The sequence below is a fragment of the Aquarana catesbeiana genome, linkage group LG06 (assembly GCF_042186555.1).
Source record: "Aquarana catesbeiana isolate 2022-GZ linkage group LG06, ASM4218655v1, whole genome shotgun sequence".
Classification (NCBI taxonomy): domain Eukaryota; kingdom Metazoa; phylum Chordata; class Amphibia; order Anura; family Ranidae; genus Aquarana; species Aquarana catesbeiana.
Window position 1 is genome coordinate 369,558,215 of NC_133329.1, and position 18,616 is coordinate 369,576,830.

At 42.6% G+C, this 18,616-nt stretch overlaps 1 protein-coding gene across 3 annotated transcripts in view; it reads left to right on the forward strand.

Moving 5' to 3' along the window:
- Positions 1-5,337: 5,337 nt before the first annotated feature.
- Positions 5,338-18,616, forward strand: part of MMADHC (metabolism of cobalamin associated D) — a 37,882-nt gene continuing 24,603 nt past the window's right edge. Inside the window, exons 1-3 of one of the 3 annotated variants that reach the window (XM_073634203.1) lie at positions 5,377-5,490; positions 9,396-9,438; positions 15,505-15,649. In XM_073634203.1, coding sequence (XP_073490304.1) covers positions 9,430-9,438; positions 15,505-15,649 — 154 coding nt within the window. In that variant the 5' untranslated portion in view covers positions 5,377-5,490; positions 9,396-9,429. Of the gene's footprint in view, positions 5,491-9,395; positions 9,439-15,504; positions 15,650-18,616 lie in introns of all 3 variants that reach the window. The other 2 variants (XM_073634204.1, XM_073634205.1) reach the window with 2 other exon arrangements.

Here is an 18,616-nt window from a genome sequence, read left to right on the forward strand (position 1 = left end):
ATGAAAACGCCAGTATCTTTGCAGTGATTTTTTTAAACTTTTTTCAACGTTTTTGCAATAGCGTTTTTTAGCGTTTGAGCGTTTTTGAGCGTTTTTCCGCATTAGGGTTTTTTAGCGTTTGTTTTTTTTTCAAAATGTTTTTTTTTTTTTTTCTCAATAGATCAAAAACGTTAAAAAACGTTGGTGAATGAAGTTTTTGAGCGTTTTTGAGCGTTTATCAGCGTTAGAGCGTTTTTACAGCTGAAAAACTGGTCCTGGGTTTTTTTTACAGCTTAAAAATGGCTATGCCATTTGCAGCTCAAAAACACCTAGGTGGGCATGAAGCCATAGACTAAGATAGACAGGCATTTTTAAGCTGCAAAAAAAGCTCAAAAAAGCAGCTGTAAAAACGTCCGTGTGCATGAGGCCTAAAGTGTAAGTTCATCTTTAAAGAAAAATCTGTCCCATGGCGGTGCCTGGAAGCGATGCGACCGGTGGCGATGGCTGCCTTGTACAGAGAGAGAGAGGAACTGACGTCGTTTCCCTCTCTTTGTAACCACGGAAACTGTGAGCCACAAGTAGTTCGTCACTTTCGGTACCACCCCTTTGTTTGCCTGGCCACCAGCAGCCATGAAAGCAGCCGATCGGACCGATCTGTGTCTGACCAGCTGCATGGGAGGCCAGAAAGAGGATCTGTCACAGCCTATGCTGTCACAAGGGATGTTGTTTATCTCTTGTGATAGCAATAAAGTTAGTACAAAAAAAAAGTGTAAAAAAAAAATTATTTTGTAACAAAATAAATAAATATGTAAATGGTGATCGCACCAAACATGTGAGGTATTGTCGAGAACGTCAGAGCGAGCGCAGTTGTTCTAGCACCAGACCTCCTGTGCAACTCTAATGCCCCGTACACACGAGCGGAATTTCCGTCTGAAAAATCTTGGATGGTTTTTCTGACGGAATTCCGCTCAAGCTTGGCTTGCATACACACGGTCACACAAAAGTTCTGTGAGCTTTCGATCGTCAAGAATGCAGTGACCTACAACACTACGATGAGCCGACAAAATGAAGTTCAATGCTTCCGAGCATGCGTCAAATTGTTTCCGAACATGCGTGATTTTTTGCGCATCAGAATTGCATACAGAGGAACGGAATTTCCGTCAAGACCATTTTCCGTCGGAAAAATAGAGAACCAGCTCTCATCTTTTGCTGGCGGAAATTCAGACAGAAAAAGTTGGATGGAGCATACACACGGTCGGAATATCCGACCAAAAAGCTCCCATCACACTTTTTTTGAGGGAAATTCTGCTCGTGTGTACGGGGCATAAGACCACTTTCACACTGAAGCAGTTTTCAGGCGTTTTAGTGCTAGAAATACCCTCTAAAAAGTGCCTGAAAACTGCCTCCCATTCTTTGCAGTGAGTGTTTTCACACTGGGGCGGTGCGCTTGCGGGACATTATAAAAAGTCCTGCAAGCAGCATCTTTGGGCATACCTCCCAACTTTTTGAGATGGGAACGAGGGACACCTATTAGCAAAAGTATGCAGGCATAGGACACACCCCCTGCCACGCCCCCTTTCAAGGAGAGTTATACAAAAGTGCCCACAAGTGCCTTTTTTTCCTTTATATTCCTATTCCTTTATATTGGCTTTTGAAATTTACAAATGCAGCAAATTAGAAATTGGATGAAAGGTTTAGCACTGGGAAACACTTTTTGAAAGATAAAAAGTGCATTTTATATACAACTATACAGATCAGACCAAAATGAGGGACAAATGAGGAGGAAAGAGGGACAGAGGGACATTGCTCCAAATCAGGGATAGTCCCTCGAAATCAGGGACAGTTGGGATCTATGTCTGTGGGGCATCTTTGGGGCTCCCAAAACGCCCCTTGCCCATTGCAATGAATGGGCAGCGCTTCCAAAGTGCCTTTAAACGCTTAGAAAGTGCTGCAAAACTGGACTTTTTACCTTTTTTTTAAAGGTAAAATCAGCTCCACTAGCGGCCGAAAGGCGCCACTAAAGCACGGCAAAAACTATCAGCATTTTAGCACCGCTGTAGTGTGAAAGGGGTCTAAACTGTACCTGTAAAGATGTTTAACGACTTGCCGATCAGCCACCTGCGGGTCCGGTGGACGCTACGTCCGCCGGCGACCCGAGATCGCGGTATACAGAGGCAGAACGGGGAACTGCCTATGTAAACAAGGCGATTCTCCATTCTCCCAGATGACATGTCAGAGATCTTCTGTTCCCAGTGATCTCTGGCATGTCCCAGGTAGCCCAACCCCCTCCTACAGTTAGAACAAAATATTACAGCGCACACATGCAAAAAAGACATTTACCTTCTGCAAGGCTTATTTAAAACACCTAGACATTTTTTAAAAAACATTATCAAAATATGGGGATTTGGTCACAACATATTGCTAGATGGTGCTTAAACCCACTTACTGCGACAGAGTACCCCATGATTAGTGGGTCCTACACTATCCATAGAATGGGAGATCCTGCTTCTCTGAACCATGGGAGACATACACTCCTCTATATGGGAGAACTAGAGGTCTCCACCCATGACACAAGTGGACACTAATGAGAGGTAATTAATGAGGGAGTGGGGTGCTCCTCACCCAAAAGGATTTGGTCATAATCCATACAATAGACAAACAAGATATTTGGGGGGCACACCCTAAAAGATGCATTAAAGAAAAGCAGGATCTCCCAGTCTATGGATAGTGTAGGACCCACTAACAATGGGGTACTTTGTCGCAGTAAGTGGGCTTAAGCACCATATAGCAATACCGTGTGACCAAATCTTTAATGCATCTTTAATGCATCTTTTAGGGTGTACCCCCCCAAATATCTTGTTTATCCCCTACAGTTAGAACACGCTGAGGGAACACACTTAACCCCTTGATCGCCCCTTAGTCTTAACCCCTTTACTGCCAGTGTAATTTTTACATTGATCGGTGCATTTTTATAGCACTGATTAATGTAATAATGTCACTGGTCCCCAAAAAGTTTCATTTGGGGTCAGATTTTTCCATCGCAATGTCACAGTGCCGCTAAAAATCGCAGATCGCTGCCATTACCAGTAAGAGCCCTTTCACACTGGGGCGGGGGCGGCGTCGGCGGTAAAACGCCGCTATTATTAGCGGCGTTTTACCGTCGGTATGCGGCCGCTAGAGGGGCGGTTTTACCCCCGCTAGCGCCCGAGAAAGGGTTAAATACCACCGCAAAGCGCCTCTGCACACATTCCAGTGTGAAAGCCCTCGGGGCTTTCACACTGGAATGAAAGCAGTGGCACTTTCGGGTCGGTTTGCAGGCGCTATTATTAGCGCAATAGCACCTGCAAACCGCCCCAGTGTGAAAGGGCTCTAAAACATAAAAAAAAAAATAAAAATCCCTAAATCTATCCCATACTTTGTAGACACGATAACTTTTGCGCAAACCAATTAATATACGCCTATTGTGATTTTTTTTTTTTTTTTACCAAAAATATATAGAAGAATATATATCAGCCTAAACTGATGAATAAATTAGTTTTTTTATATTTTTTTTGGATATGTATTATAGCAGAAAGTAAAAAAATATATATATTTTTAATTATTACATTTATACAGTAATCAGTGGCTATTTTTAGCTCTGATCGCTCTATAAATGTCACTGGTCCCAAAAAAGTGTCAAAAGTGTCCGATCTGCCCGTCGCAATGTCGCAGTCCTGCTAAAAATTGCCACCATTACTCTTACCAAAAATATGTAGAAGAATACATATTGGCCTAAACCGATGAAGACATTTTTTTTTGAATATTTATTATAGCAAAAAATAAAAAATATTGTTTTTTTTTCAAAATTGTTGGTTTTTTTGTTGTTTATAGTGCAAAAAAGGTGATCAAATACCACCAAAAGAAACCTCTATTTGAGGGAAAAAAAGGAGGTCAATTTTGTTTGGGTACAATGCCGTATGATCGCAAAAAATGGCCTGGTCATTAGGGGGCAAATCTTCTGGGGCTGAAGTGGTTAAAGCGTCTCCTATGGAGAATTTTAAGCACCGTAGTTTGCTGCCATTCCACAAGCAGACGCAATTTTAAAGCGTGACATATTCGGTATCTATTTACTCAGCGTAACATCATCTTTCACATTATACCAAAAAATTGGGCTTACTTTAGTGTTTTGTTTTTTAATTCATAAAGGTTTTTTTTTTCCCCAAAAAAATTGCGTTTGAAAATCTGCTGCGCAAATACCATACGACATAAATAAATTGCAACACCCACCATTCTGTTCTCTAGGGTCTCTGCAAATATATATAATGTTCAGGGGTTCTGAGTAATTTTCTATCAAAAAAATATGATTTTTACATGTAGGAGAGGAATGCCGGTCTGCTGTCAGAAAGCCGCTACCCATTAGAATATGTAACGGAAGTGACGTTCCAGCACGGCCATCTTGGTACACCCGCACTCATCTGCAGTAAGCCCACAGTCAGAAGGCGGCAAGCGGACATCTTTTTACACCCACTGAGGTCTGGCATTTCACACTTAGTTTTACCACTAAACTGAGCTTATATAGTCAAATACAGTATTTGGAAGTCAGTAACACGGTTTTGATGTTGAATTTTAAAAGCATCGGCAAGCCTGCTGATCTGACAGAAGACCGCTGCTTTTAAAAATTCAACATCAGAATAGTTTGACGGATTTCTAAATCCTGTATTTCACTATACAAGGTCAGTTTAGTGGTAAAAATAAGTGAGAAATGCAAGACTCCGGTGGGTGTAAAAAGATGTCCACTTGGCGACTTCAGACTGTAGGCTTACTGTGGACGCGTGCGGGGTGTACCAAGATGGCCGCAATACGTCACTAAGGTTGCATTTTCTGATGGGTAGCGGCTTTCTGACAGAACACCAGAATTTGCACGGTATGGAAGCGGTTAAAAACATGGACTTTTATTACTCATTAAAAAAAAAGCTGCTCTACAGCTAACTCTCCACCCCCTTCCTTCCCTTACAAACAACGTTTAGCAATGTGAAAATTTATTTGGTCCTGCCAATAAAGCTTATTTGAATTAATGTGACTGGCAGTGTGACGTTGATTGGTCCAGGATGTGATGATGTCAGCGCTCCTCCCCTCTCAGAGATCCATCCACCCAAGTTATCAAGACACGGCTGCTATGACAACACTAAAGCAGGGACCTCCCGCCTCCATCTTCCTGACCAATCAGCGAGTTCACACTCCAGCAGCCATCAGCACTGAGCACGGCTGTCACATCGCCTGATAACAGCGTATGGTCAGCGAGTTCGCCCTCCTCTATTGGCTCACAGGTCTCTCCGTCAACCCCATCCGGCCAATCGCGCCCTGCGCCGCCGAAACTTCCGCATTGTCGGCCAATCAGCAGAGAGGTGATACGAGGGAGAAGGCGGGGCAGTGTCTGACCAATGGCAGGAGGCCATTGCGGTAGGCGGCGCCGGGCACGGAAGAGGACGATAGTTGTATGTGTTTGGGGTCCGGAGAGAGGCGGGAGGAGAGGTATGTGTGTATCTATGGATGGAGAGATCACTCCACTGTCTGTTATTAGGAGCACGGGGGCTGTGCAGAGCCCTGGGGAAGGTCACATCCGGGGACCTCACATATAGACTGTCCCTTTAAGACAGGAAATGTTTTCATAGCTTTCCATCCACCTGCTGGGCACTACAAGTCACATGATCTACGAGGAGAACCTGTAATGATAAGGTCACATTTATTGAGAACGACATAAATCCGAACTCAGGGGATGATAGAAATAGTCCCCACCCCCCTCCCCCAGCACTGTGAGGGTTAATGCCCATTAGGTCTCAGTGTAGGGGAATTAGAAGTGATACTCGCCCTATTCCTCGCCCCGCCGGGTTCAATTCTATGTCTGTCTTCACACTGGTCCATTGCACTTCCGTTGTGGTGTTAAAAATCTTGCTTGCGCCATTTTTGGTCAGTGGAAAAATCAAAAAAAAAACGCACCTCCTTGTTGAAATGCGTTAAAAGCAGCAAGAACGCATCGATAACGCACGTGTTAAGTTTTCATTGCCGTCATCGGCACCTTTTTCTATACCGGCAAAATGCCCAAAACACCATTTTCGGCCGATACGTTTCAGCCGCTGAAATTTCAGTGCGTCTCTAATTATTTTCGACCTTTGAATTATTATCATGAATTTAAATGAATATGAATTTGTCGGCCATTATCGGCACCTTTTTGAAGCTGTGTTAAAAATCCTGCTTGCTGCATTTTTAGTGCCGTTAAAAAAAAAAAAATTCTCACCAAAAACACACCTCCGCCTTTGAAATGCATTGAAAACGCAGCAATTAGAAAAAAAAAAAAGAAGAGATTCCCCCTTCGTTGGGAATTTAAAGGCAACACACACTTGGCTAGTACAAAAAGGTCCATTTTATTGAATATATAAAAAAAATATTCAATCAAAAAAAATGATCAATGGTAAAAAAAAACAACAAACTGGTTTACATACAAGAAGAAAACAAAAAACACAAGACAACAATTTACATGAACAGTATGACAATAAGATAATACCCTCTGGTGTATAATAATCCCATCATGAAAATGCAGCAAGAACACAAAAAAAATGCACACGTGTTGTGTTTTGGATGCATATTTTGAGTCACATGACCTATAAAAAAAAAAAACACACCAGAAGTAAGGTAAAATCGTGGGGGTTTTCAGCAGCACTTTTTTTTTTTTCTGTCAACGCTGGAAACCCTTTTTTTTTTTTTTTTTTTTTTTTTTTAGCTGATAATTTTCAGCGGCCAAAGTTTTGGCGCATCACAAATGTGTCCTACCCTCTGCACACTACAAATCCCAAAGTCCAACTCAGCAGTGAGTAAGAGAGGGTGGCTGCGTTCCTACATACAGTGCGACCATAGAGAACAAACGTAGCCACCCTCTAACGAAGTCGATCACAGCATCAAAAAAGGAACTTGGAGGAGGTTGAGAGTAATAGAAGGGACTTTTAGTGTTAGAGGAACTAATCCTTCCTATTGTTTACTGCAAAGGCATCTGCCATCTTAGGCTCTATTCACACTTTGTGCGACTCCAAAGGCATTTGACGTCCCATTGGGACTTTGGCTGTTGCAAAAATGTTGCATTGATAACTTTTAAGATGCGACTTTTGACAGTTCATATTGCAGTCTAATGGTACTCAAGTCGCACTAACCACTTGCCGACCGCAGTGCGTATATATACTTTGCAGTTTGCAAGTGGTTTACCAGGATTATGACTGAAGCTATCAGCCATAAACCCATTATCATTTATTTTATTTATTTTAGCCGGAGGCTGGCTTTCTCATGAAAGTTGTTCAGGCGGCTCATTAGCAACTGAATCGCTTTTCCGATCACTGGTGTTTCACAGGCTTACAGTTTTCGCCGGCGCACCCTAGAAACAATCCGACAGTGTGGCCGGCTGGTTACAGAGGCAGTGCGAGACAAGATTGTTTCTGATCCCCTCTATGGCATTGGAGGATTGAAGCAATGTCATGACATCACTTCCAGTCCAGGGTGGAAGTAAAACATTTTTTTTTTTTTTTTTAAAGCAAAAGATCAAAAAAAAATTTTTTTTGTCATCTTTTGCCTTTGAGACCCCTTTCACACTGCGAGCGCCGAACTGGTATAAAAACAATTGTGTAAATTGTAATGTAAAGAACAGTAAAAAGATATACAGAGGAGGAAGAAGGGAGAAAGATGGGGGATACCATGGGGAGGTCCCGAGCCAAATTGAATCCTCAGACGTTTTCGGAGATAAAGGAGTTTAAGGCCGAGGAGTATCTGAAATGAGACCAAACTGTCCACATAAGTTTATGGGAGTCCTACTTCTCCTCATCCCATGCAACCCATACGTCCCATGAGCTCGGTCTTGTCTAATTCACAAGCCAATTAAGCCATTGATGGAGCCTCAGTTTGGCACCAATGCCTAAATATCGCAGAACGAGCCGCTGTGAGAAAATGCCTGATTACCGGTAAGTTTCTTTTCATTTGTTTTATAAGAGCCTGGCGGCATGGATAGCACTGTAATCTGAGGTTCATTTGGAATGTTCTCTCCCACTGGTCCACTTTTATCGTTTTGGTTTTGAGATTTATGGAATTTCCCGAATAGAAATGACACATAATGTTGGTAATTTTGGTCATTTGAGAAAAAAATTTCCATCCTGCAGCTTCAAATTTTTTGTCACTGCTGTCAAAAACAAACATAGATCTGACCCCTCTCACTACATCAAACAAATGTTCAGAGAATGAAATTCTGCTAGTGTATGGTCAGCTATAGGATCATTGATGACCACAGGATGTGATTACTGTAGCTTCAAATCACCCCCAACAGGGCCTTATCCTTCTCTGACCCCAGCAGAATGTACAGATTGTATAATATATATATATATATATTTGTATACAATTTCACATTGTACAATATATTGTAGACTTTTTTCCCATAGTTTGGAGCTCTGATTATTACTTTATTTCCTGTCTGATGAGAACTGAGGCTTGAATGTCCTTGTCTGATAAATCAAGCTGCACATGGTTACCTATTTTGGCCATACATTTTATACTTTTAGGCTACTTATACACTGGGGCCCACACCGAATTAGCGGTAAAGCATCAATCATTTTAGCAGCGATTTCCTGCTGTTTTAGCAGTGCTTTTCAGCCGCTAGCAAGGTGCTATTAACCCCTGCTAGCAGCCAAAAAAGGGTTAAAACAGTCTGTGTTACAGAGCTTCCAAAGCACTGCTCATGCATTTCAGTGGGTAGGGGTGGTTTTAGGAGCGTTGTTTACAGCACTTCCAAACTGCCCCAAAAATGCTGCTTGCAGGACATTTTGTAACGTCCCGCAAGTACACCGCTCCAGTGTGAATGCACTCGGACTTTTACACTGGGGTGGCATGGGAGGCGTTTTTTAGGCTCTTTACAGGCGCTATTTTTAGCGCTAAAATGCCTGAAAAGCGCCTTCAGTGTGAAATTAGCCTTAATGATTGTCTATACAGTGCCTTGAAAAAGTATTCATACCCCTTGAAATTTTCCACATTTTGTCATGTTACAACCAAAAATGTAAGTGTATTTTATTGGGATTTTATGTGATAGACCAACACAAAGTGGCACATAATTGTGAAATGGAAGGAAAATGATAAATGATTTTCAAAATTTTTTGTGGAAAATTTCAAGGGGTGTGAATACTTTTTCAAGGCAATGTAACTGGTATAATGCACACCGTGTTCATGTACATTCAGTTTAGATTAGTTTAGAAAATAGAGATATATCTCTCTATCCCTCTATCTCTTGAGGGCCTAACGTTTGGTTTTGCTTCCTTTATCAAATATGCATGTGAACGAGGGCATAATGTCTAATTATTGGAGGACGGAGGTGTAATTATTATTAATTTTTCCATCTTTTTATTTTTTTTAAGGTAAAAGAAATTATTCAGGAGAAATAACAATAAAATGGCCTCTGTGAGTAATTTTAATTCTGATGTTGCTAATTTAATAATGACGCTGACATTTGTTGAGATTGGGGAACATTTGGTGTAAATTATATTTCTTTTATAGGAAAATGCCATGATGTTGGCTATGATGTACATTTTGTTCCATTGCTGTGTGTTGGCAGCACATTTTGAAGGTTTTGTTTATATGAGCTTCAGCTTGTACTAAGAGCTCAGTGTATGCACAGATATACTCCAAAGGAAAATAAGGCACTTGGGTAATAAATGGGGTGAATCATCTGCAAAATGTCAGCATGAACAACATAAAACTCTGGCTGCTCCACCAGCGAGGTTTTGCAAAGCGTTTGCAGAGCTTTTGACAAGCTTTGGTAAAACCTATAAAGTCAAAGTGCAATGTATGCATGTAATACCTTCCTTGTTCCCCCCTTCCATTTGCTCAACGTGCAGATTTGCTTTGCGTCTTGTGGAAGGGGCTGACAAGTTTCTATAAGCGTCACAGCACACTGTCGTAGAACACGTCCGCAGCATCCCTTTAGACATGCATTGCTCCTCGGCCACTGGTTGCTGCAGATTTTAGTCGTGCAATCTGTTGATTGAATGTCTGAGGCTGCATGTCTAAAAAGGTTGCCACAAATGTGTTCTTTCATATAATGCTCAGGAACAAAATGATAAATGACAGAAATAGCTACTGAGACATGCCAACAACAGCACAAATCAGGAGGAGAGGGGATTTATGAATGGTTGAAGTTGTTTATACGGGAAAATAAAGAGGGCTTAAAGCAATAGTAACCTCTACACTTACAATTGTCCCCATTTAAAGTATTAAGAAATAGTGAACATATCTTTGTACTCAGAATTACTCTAACCTCCGCCATGAAGTAGAAATCGGGTGATGTTTCTTTAATGATGTCACTGGCACATGTGCAGATTTGGCCCCATTTACAGAATGGTCTATGTGCCATTGGTTACTTTATGCAGATGCTGTACCCCCCCCCCCCCCCCCCCATATCACTGCTATGCGGCATTGCCTTGCAATCACACATAACTACAGGTGTGTTCACAACTTTCTGAAACACTCCATGTGACTTGCAATGTCAGAGGGTGTAGACATCAGCACTGAGCACTGGACTCGGAGATATAAGGGATGGTTGCCATAGTAACCCCGAAACTAAAACAAGACTTGGCACATGTGTGAGATTGCCGCCATGATGGAAAAGTAGGTTTACTACTGCTATAATGTGGATTGTTTTAGAAAGCTATGGCATAGTGCCTTTAATTATACTGATACTCGGAGTGGCCGAATTTACTACCGCTTTAAGATGGCTGCTGCAACTCCAAAGAGTTATTTTGTAAAGATGCACGTTGGCAGGGAATGGAGAGTAATCTGTTTCAGAAAAAGGAAAGGACTGGAGACTGGAAAAAAGGTAAGGCTGGGGTTCAGCTGTAAAGTACCATTCTGCTCCAGTTTGGAGGAGATAAACAGAGATCTTAAAGTGGTTGTTAAGCCACTACACTATAAACATCCCATCTGTAAAATAACATTATGTGCCCTTGTGTCTGTTATATTAAAAAATGCTGATTATACCTTATATCAGAGCGTCTCCCGGCACTCACGTGACTCCTTGGAGGGGAGGGGAGAGCGCAGAGGAGTCACGTGAGTGCTGGGAGACGCTCTGATATAAGGTATAATCAGCATTTCTTTTCCATCTCACTTCCTGTTTTGGCTATGGGACAGGAAATGAAGGGAAATCTCAGTGGGACGCAGATGGCAAAAAATAACCTGACAGGGGTTATAACCCTCCCTTACTTATTCTTCAAAATGCAAAAGCAAAGTTCTTGCTTTTAGTTCCACTTTAAAGCGGAGGTCTGCCCACCGCTGCACAAATTTAAAGCCAGCAGCTGCTGACTTTTAATAATCGGATACTTACCTGTCTTGGAGTCCAGCGACTTTTGGGTGGAACTCCGCTTTAATCTCCCTAAACTGAGCTAAAGCCTGGTACACACTAGGGCTGAGCAAAAAAAATAGAGTTCGCCGTACTAACACAAGCAATCTTAGTGCGGCAATTTTTCCCGCTGTGTCTTTGTTTCCTGATAGGGGGACTGCCCCCAGCACCAGAATACAGTGATCAGTGCTGATCACATGCGGGTTGGATGCTGGCTTTCCAGCATGCCCGCCTGACAGAAGCCAGTCATGAGACTGTCTTCTGTAGCACAGACAGCTGTACACCGGGACCGAAAGTCATCCGGTTCCTGCTGAACCAGACATGAATACAAGGCTTAAAAGTTCTTTTAAAGGCCTCCAAAAAAGCTGATCCTAGCTTGCAAAAAGCTTCCCAAATACTTTTTAAAAGCTTAGCGAAAGCATGCTGTACACACTGCACTCTTACAAGCTGAAGCCTGTGTGAACAGGGCCTAAATGAATCGGCGGCCTTACAGCCCAACTCTCTGAAAATGAAAAAAATCTACTTGTTTTGCTCATTTACTCTACGGGCAGAGGATTAAGGAGAAAATACTTGCCTTACTCCTCGTTCCAGCAGGCTCCCTTCAGCACTGAAACTGGTCCCCCTAAAGCTGCTCTTAAAGCTGCGACTGACTCCCAATTGCTGTCCTTTTCCTTTGTGATGGTGACAGGGTCACTTTATGTGCATGAGTTTCCAGATTGTTGTTTATAGCAAATAATCACTGTAAAGTGCAGGAAATGGTTGCCACCATCCCTCCTATATAGATTTCCTATGCATGGGATTTTCTAGGCAACCAGAAAATATATACATATATGTTTCAATAAAACACATTTTTCATTTCACATTTTTATATTACACATAATAGTAACAAACCCCTCCCTTTGTAATTTGTGAGTGTTGAAACATAGTTGATCACAATGTTACATTGAAAAACGAGGGTCAACATCACATGATTGTGCTTCACAGTATGAGCCCTTTCACACCGAGAGCGCAGTAGTGGTAAAGCGCCACTAGTTTTAGCGGTGCTTTACCGTAGTTGTAGAGGTGCTTTTCGGCCGGTAGCAGAGTGCTTTTAACCCCCGCTAGCGGCCAAAAAAGGGTTCAATGTGCCGCAGGCAATGTGCTTTGCGGGCGCTTCGGCAGCGCTGGCCATTGATTTCAATGGCAGGGGCATTTTAGGAGCAGTGTATTCACCGATCCTGCAATGGCCCAAAGATGCTGCTAGCCCGGCTTTTTTTCCCATCCTGCAAGCGCACCGCTCCAGTGTGAAAGCCCTCAGGGCTTTCACACTAGGGTGGCAGAAGAGGCGTTTTTCAGGCACTTTACAGGCACTATTTTTGGCCCTTTAGCATCTGAATAATGCCTCAGTGTGAAAGTAGCCTATGTGGTACATCCAGTTGTTGTTTGCTGTCATAGAGTGAACCCCCACAGTAAACTTCCAACCGGAAACCTCCAATGCGTTTCAAACCGGAAGCAGGTGGGTATCACTGGAGTAGCGGTGTCTGCTACATTGATTTCCAGCTTCAAGGGCAATCCCACGGGTATGGTATATACAGTATCCCACAAAAGTGAGTACACCCTAGAGCTGCACGATTCTGGCTAAAATGAGAATCGCAATTTTTTTGCTTAGAACATAGATCACAATTCTCTCACGATTCTTATGGCGTAACATCATCTTTCACATTAAACAAAATAATTGGACTAACTTTACTGTTTCGTTTTTTTTTTTTTTTTTTTTTTTTATTCATTGAAGTGTACTTTTCCCAAAAAATTACATTTGAAAGACCACTGTGCAAATACATTGTGACATAAAATATTGCAACAATCCCCATTTTATTCTCTAGGGTCTCTGCTACAAAAAATATATATAATGTTTGGGGGTTCCAAGTAATTTTCTAGCAAAAAAGGTCAGAAAAAGGTTTAGACTTTAAGTGGTTAAACTTCCTGCAAATTCACACAGAAGTTTAATCCCTTTGATCTAAAAGAGTTACAAAGATGTTAAAATCTTGGCAGGCTGCCAGAGTAAGCAGAGAACTCTATACTTGTAACATGAAAGAATGGAGACACTCCACAACATAGATCATCAGAGGAGGTGAATCGAGATCGTGATCTTTTAACGATTAATTGTGCAGCTCTAGTACACCCCTCACATTTTTGTAAATATTTTATTCTATCTTTTCATGTGACAACACTGAAGAAATGACACTTTGCTACAATGTAAAGTAGTGAATGTACAGCTTGTATAACAGTGTAAATTTGCTGTCCCCTCAAAATAACTCAACATACAGCCATTAATGTCTAAACCGCTGGCAACACCCCTAAGTGAAAATGTCCAAATTGGGACCAAAGTGTCAATATTTTGTTTGGCCACCATTATTTTCCAGCACTGCCTTAACCCTCTTGGTTATAGAGTTCACCAGAGCTTCATAGGTTGCCACTGGAGTCCTCTTCCACTCCTCCATGATGACATCACGGAGCTGGTGGATGTTGGAGACCTTGCTCTCTTCCACCATCCATTTGAGGATGCCCCACAGATGCTAAATAGAGTTTAGGTCTGGAGACATGATTGGCCAGTCCATCACCTTTACCCTCAGCTTCTTTCGAAGGCAGTGGTCATCTTGGAGGTGTGTTTGGGGTCGTTATCGTGTTGGAATACTGCCCTGCAGCCCAGTCTCCGAAGGGAGGGGATCATGCTCTGCTTCAGTATGTCACAGTACATGTTGGCATTCATGGTTCCCTCAATGAACTGTAGCTCCCCAGTGCCAGCAGCACTCATGCATCTCCAGACCATGACACTCCCACCACCATGCTTGGCTGTAGGCAAGACACACTTGTCTTTGTACTCTTCACCTGGTTGCCCCCACACATGCTTGACTCCATCTGAACCAAATAAGTTTATCTTGGTCTCATCAGGTTCCAGTAATCCATGACTTTAGTCTGCTTGTTGTCTGCAAACTGTTTGCGGGCTTTTTTTGTGCATCATCTTTAGAAGAGGCTTCCTTCGGGAACGACAGCCATGCAGACCAATTTGATGCAGTGTGCGGTATATGGTCTGAGCACTGACAGGCTGACCCCCCACCCCTTCAACCTCTGCAGCAATGCTGGCAGCACTCATGCGTCTATTTCCCAAACTAAACCTCTGGCTATGACGCTGAGCACGTGCGCTCAACTTCTTTGGTGGACCTGTCCTGTTAAACCGCTGTATGGTCTTGGCCACCGTGCTGCAGCTCAGTTTCAGGGTCTTGGCAATCTTCTTATAGCCTAGGCCATCTTTATGTAGAGCAACAATTCTTTTTTTTCAGATCCTCAGAGAGTTTTTTGCCATGAGGTGCCATGTTGAACTTCCAGTGACCAGTATGAGAAAGTGAGAGCGATAACACCAAATTTAACACACCTGCTCCCCATTCACACCTGAGACCTTGTAACACTAATGAGTCACATGACACCAGGGAGGGAAAATGGCTAATTGGGCCCAATTTGGACATTTTTACTTAGGGGTGTACTCACTTTTGTTGCCATCGGTTTAGACATTAATGGCTGTGTGTTGAGTTATTTTGAGGGGACAGCAAATTTACATTGTTATACAAGCTGTACACTCACTACTTTATATTGTAGCAAAGTGTCATTTCTTCAGTGTTGTCACATGAAAAGATGTAATAAAATATTTACAAAAATGTGAGGGGTGTACTCACTTTTGTGAGATACTGTACATAGTTACATTGGTCCAACTATGTAACTATGCAATCACTCTGTTCATTCCCGCTGCTGCCTCCATGTCCCTCCACACTTGGGCTGCTATGGCAGAAGTTCCATCAGTGGTAATAGGCACCATGTGTAGCCTTCTTAGACAAGATTTGTACAATTTGACAGGTTTACTTTAAGCTGATTACTTACCAATAGGCTAGCAGTTAGCACCTCTACCTTCAAAAAAAACATTCAGGTATTGAAAGACTCATGGGTTCAAATCCCACAGAAAAAAAAAAAATCCTAAAAATTGATTGCCAGTTTTACTCACACTTTCTAACACTTGGTTTATTTGATGTATTAAATATACAATACTTATTATTATTATTATTATTTATGAAACTTTAAAATAATGCTTTGTTGTTTTGCAGGCACTTTGCAGCAGAGCCAGGCTCGTCACCTACCTCCCCGGGTTCTGTTCCCTTATGACAAGGGTGAGAGGAACCCGTGCTTTCTCTACTGCAGGATCCTCAGGCTCTGATGAACCTTATGTAGCTGCTACACCACCTGACATACGTAAGGGGTTGCGTTAAAGTGATATTAAGGGCTAAGTTATTTTTTTTTTTTTTTAATAATAAACGTACTTACCTGCTCTGTGCAGTACTTTTGCAAGGAGCAGTCCCGATCCTCCTCTTCTCAGGTCCCCCGCTGGCGCTCCTGTCCTCTCCCTCCTGCCAAGTGCCCCCACAGCAAGCAGCTTGCAAAGGGGCTCCCAAGCCGCAGCTCTGCTTGTCCGTTCTCACACAGAGCTGAGGCTTGGCCCTACTCCATCACTCCCTATTGGCTTAGTGGCCGTGATTGACAGTAATGGCTCCCGCTGCTGTCTCAGCCAATGAGGAGGCACAGTCCTCAGAGAGCCGAGGCTCTTGTGCACTTCACTGGATCACGATGGGGCTTAGGTACATATTAGGGGGCTGCTGCACAGAGAAGGTTTTTTTACCTTAATGCATGAAGATAAACTTTGAACCTTAAAAACCACTCTAAGCTCATATAAAAAGTGGTTGGGGAATATGAGGAGTCCGCTTTCAGCTCTCATTACGGGAATGAGATGTATGCAAGAGTGCAGAGTTGGGAGAATTCAAGGTTGATGTTTTCTTTAGGGTGAGTAGTAGTGTGTGTCCATTGCATAGGGTTAAAACAAGAGGGAAACTGGAGTAAAAAAGACAAATGCAGTGACCTTTAAAAGAAGAGAAGGAGGTGTAGTAAAAACATTAAAGTGGAGTGCCACCCAAAAATGGAACTTACACTTTTTGGATTCCTCCCCCCCTCCGGTGTCACATTTGGCATCTTTCAGGGGGGAGGAGGGAGCAGATACCCGTCTCATACAGGTATTTGCTCCCACTTCCTGGCATAGATCACCGCAGTGATTGCGGTGACCTACGCCACTTCCGCCGCCTACCCCGTCCTCCCCCGCTGTATTCTGTGAGACACAGAATACAGCAGGGACCTGTGAGGACGCGCGGCTCGTGCATGCGCAGTAGGGAACCAGGAAGTGAAGCCACACGGCTTCACTTCCTTATTTCCTTACCGAGTATGGCGGCGGCAGCAGCCGAGAGCCGAAGGACGGATCGGCTTCGGCTGGCGACACCGCGGGCTCTCTGGACAGGTAAGTGTCCATATTTTAAAAGTCAGCAGCTGCAGTATTTGTAGCTGCTGGCTTTTAATATTTTTTTTTCCAGCAAAACTCTGCTTTAAGAGGTGCTTTTTGGAGAAAGAAGTTCAACACCACCACCTTTTCATTCCACTAGGTCTGGGTAAGTAAATGCAGTGGAGGGCAGCTGGAGGAGCAGAGTCAGATTCCTGAAGACAGGGTATCAAAAGCAGCAAGTAAGGTCATTGACCAAGACATGGAGCTTTTACTACCTGTTGGGCTCAGTTCACGAAGATGGATTTAATTACTGTATTTTCATTATTATCTCATGTAAAAATTTCCTTCAAATGGTTAGTGTACAAATATATATTACAAGCATTGTTTTTTTCACAGGAAAAGAATGTTTAGACATTGAAAGCCTTCATTTCCCATAAAGTGTTATTTCAATATTTTTTCATCAATTCAGTCAGCTCGGTTTCTTGCACTCTTCAGTAGAAACCTCAGTAAAACATTCATTACAAGCCTAAAGCTTGCGGTATTTTAAAGCGGGGGTCCACCTATCTATCGTTTTTTTTTTTTTTTTGTTGAGTTCATTCACAAACTTTTCTTCTCAGCATTACATACTCACATATTGTGTGTAATATGTCCGCCTGTGTCAGATTTCGTCGGAAAGAATAACTTATATTATTCACTGCAGGCGGTTTCCATCTTCATTGTGGGCATTTGAAGCCCACAAGCATTTATTTCCTGGATGTGGTGAATGCTGTGCTCCCAGCATTCACCGCTCGTTCCCGCACATGCTCAGTGGCATCCTGGGAAGCCTGAGACTAGCTCCCAGGAGTCTAGGAGAGGCTAGAAACACGCCTACTCCCACAGGAGGAGAACCAGGAAGTGCAAAGAAGAATAGAAAAATAAAAGATAATTACGGCGATTTAAATTTTTTTAAACGGCATGTCAGCATCTAGGCAAGGAAGAGAATACATACAGATATTGTTCAAAATTTGGGTGGAACTCCGCTTTAAAATGAAGATGCTTGAAAAATCCGCATTTCACTTTATTCTTGCCTTCCTTTTACTCCCCTGCTGCTCTTTTTGCCCTACAAAACTAATGTGGCATAATAGGTGATGTGAGAAATGTGGGGGTAATCGGCTGGCACCCAGTCCTATCAGATGCAAATGGGGAGTGTGTTGACTACAAGGCAACTTGCACAGGTCCTCATTCCCATGGGTGAAGGTGGCCTATGAAGGACACTGTTCTTTCCTCTATAGGCCAATGAAAAAGCCAGCTAATACAAGCCCCACAATGGCAGCTTTTCCATTAAAACCTATGAAGAATAGGCTGTGTTGATGCACAGTACACATCGTCTGCACAGCTCCTGCACTGGGTTGTCCACTGATCTTGGATATGTACAGAAGTTTAGTGTGAGTGAGGTGGCCTGTTGGTCCTACGGGGTTTTTAAAGTGGTACTAAGCTATCTCAAGCATAATTAACTATTTATAATCCTTATGCTGCTAACATTGGTAAATAGGAAGGTATATTATATTTACTTGTTTTTAAGAGAAACTCCACTTTGTTGAGAAAAGAACATCCCCCCCCCCCCCCCCCCCCCCGGTGATCTATGTACATTGCAGGGATTTTAATGAACTTTGTTGTAAATTCCTACCTTTTTGTTATTCTGAAGAAATAGCTGTTTGTGCCCCTGTGCAGAGTGCATTTGTATGGGAGTGATTTTATAATTCTCAATCAGCTGCCGCATCTCTAATGAGGAAAGTGGCAGGGTCTGCATCCCTTTAGACGTGATTTCCCTTTGGGAGTATCTCGCCAAAAACAAAATTTTTGTTGCAGTGGATGCTGAAAATTGAATTTGTATCTTAGTGGAGACTTTTGGGAAA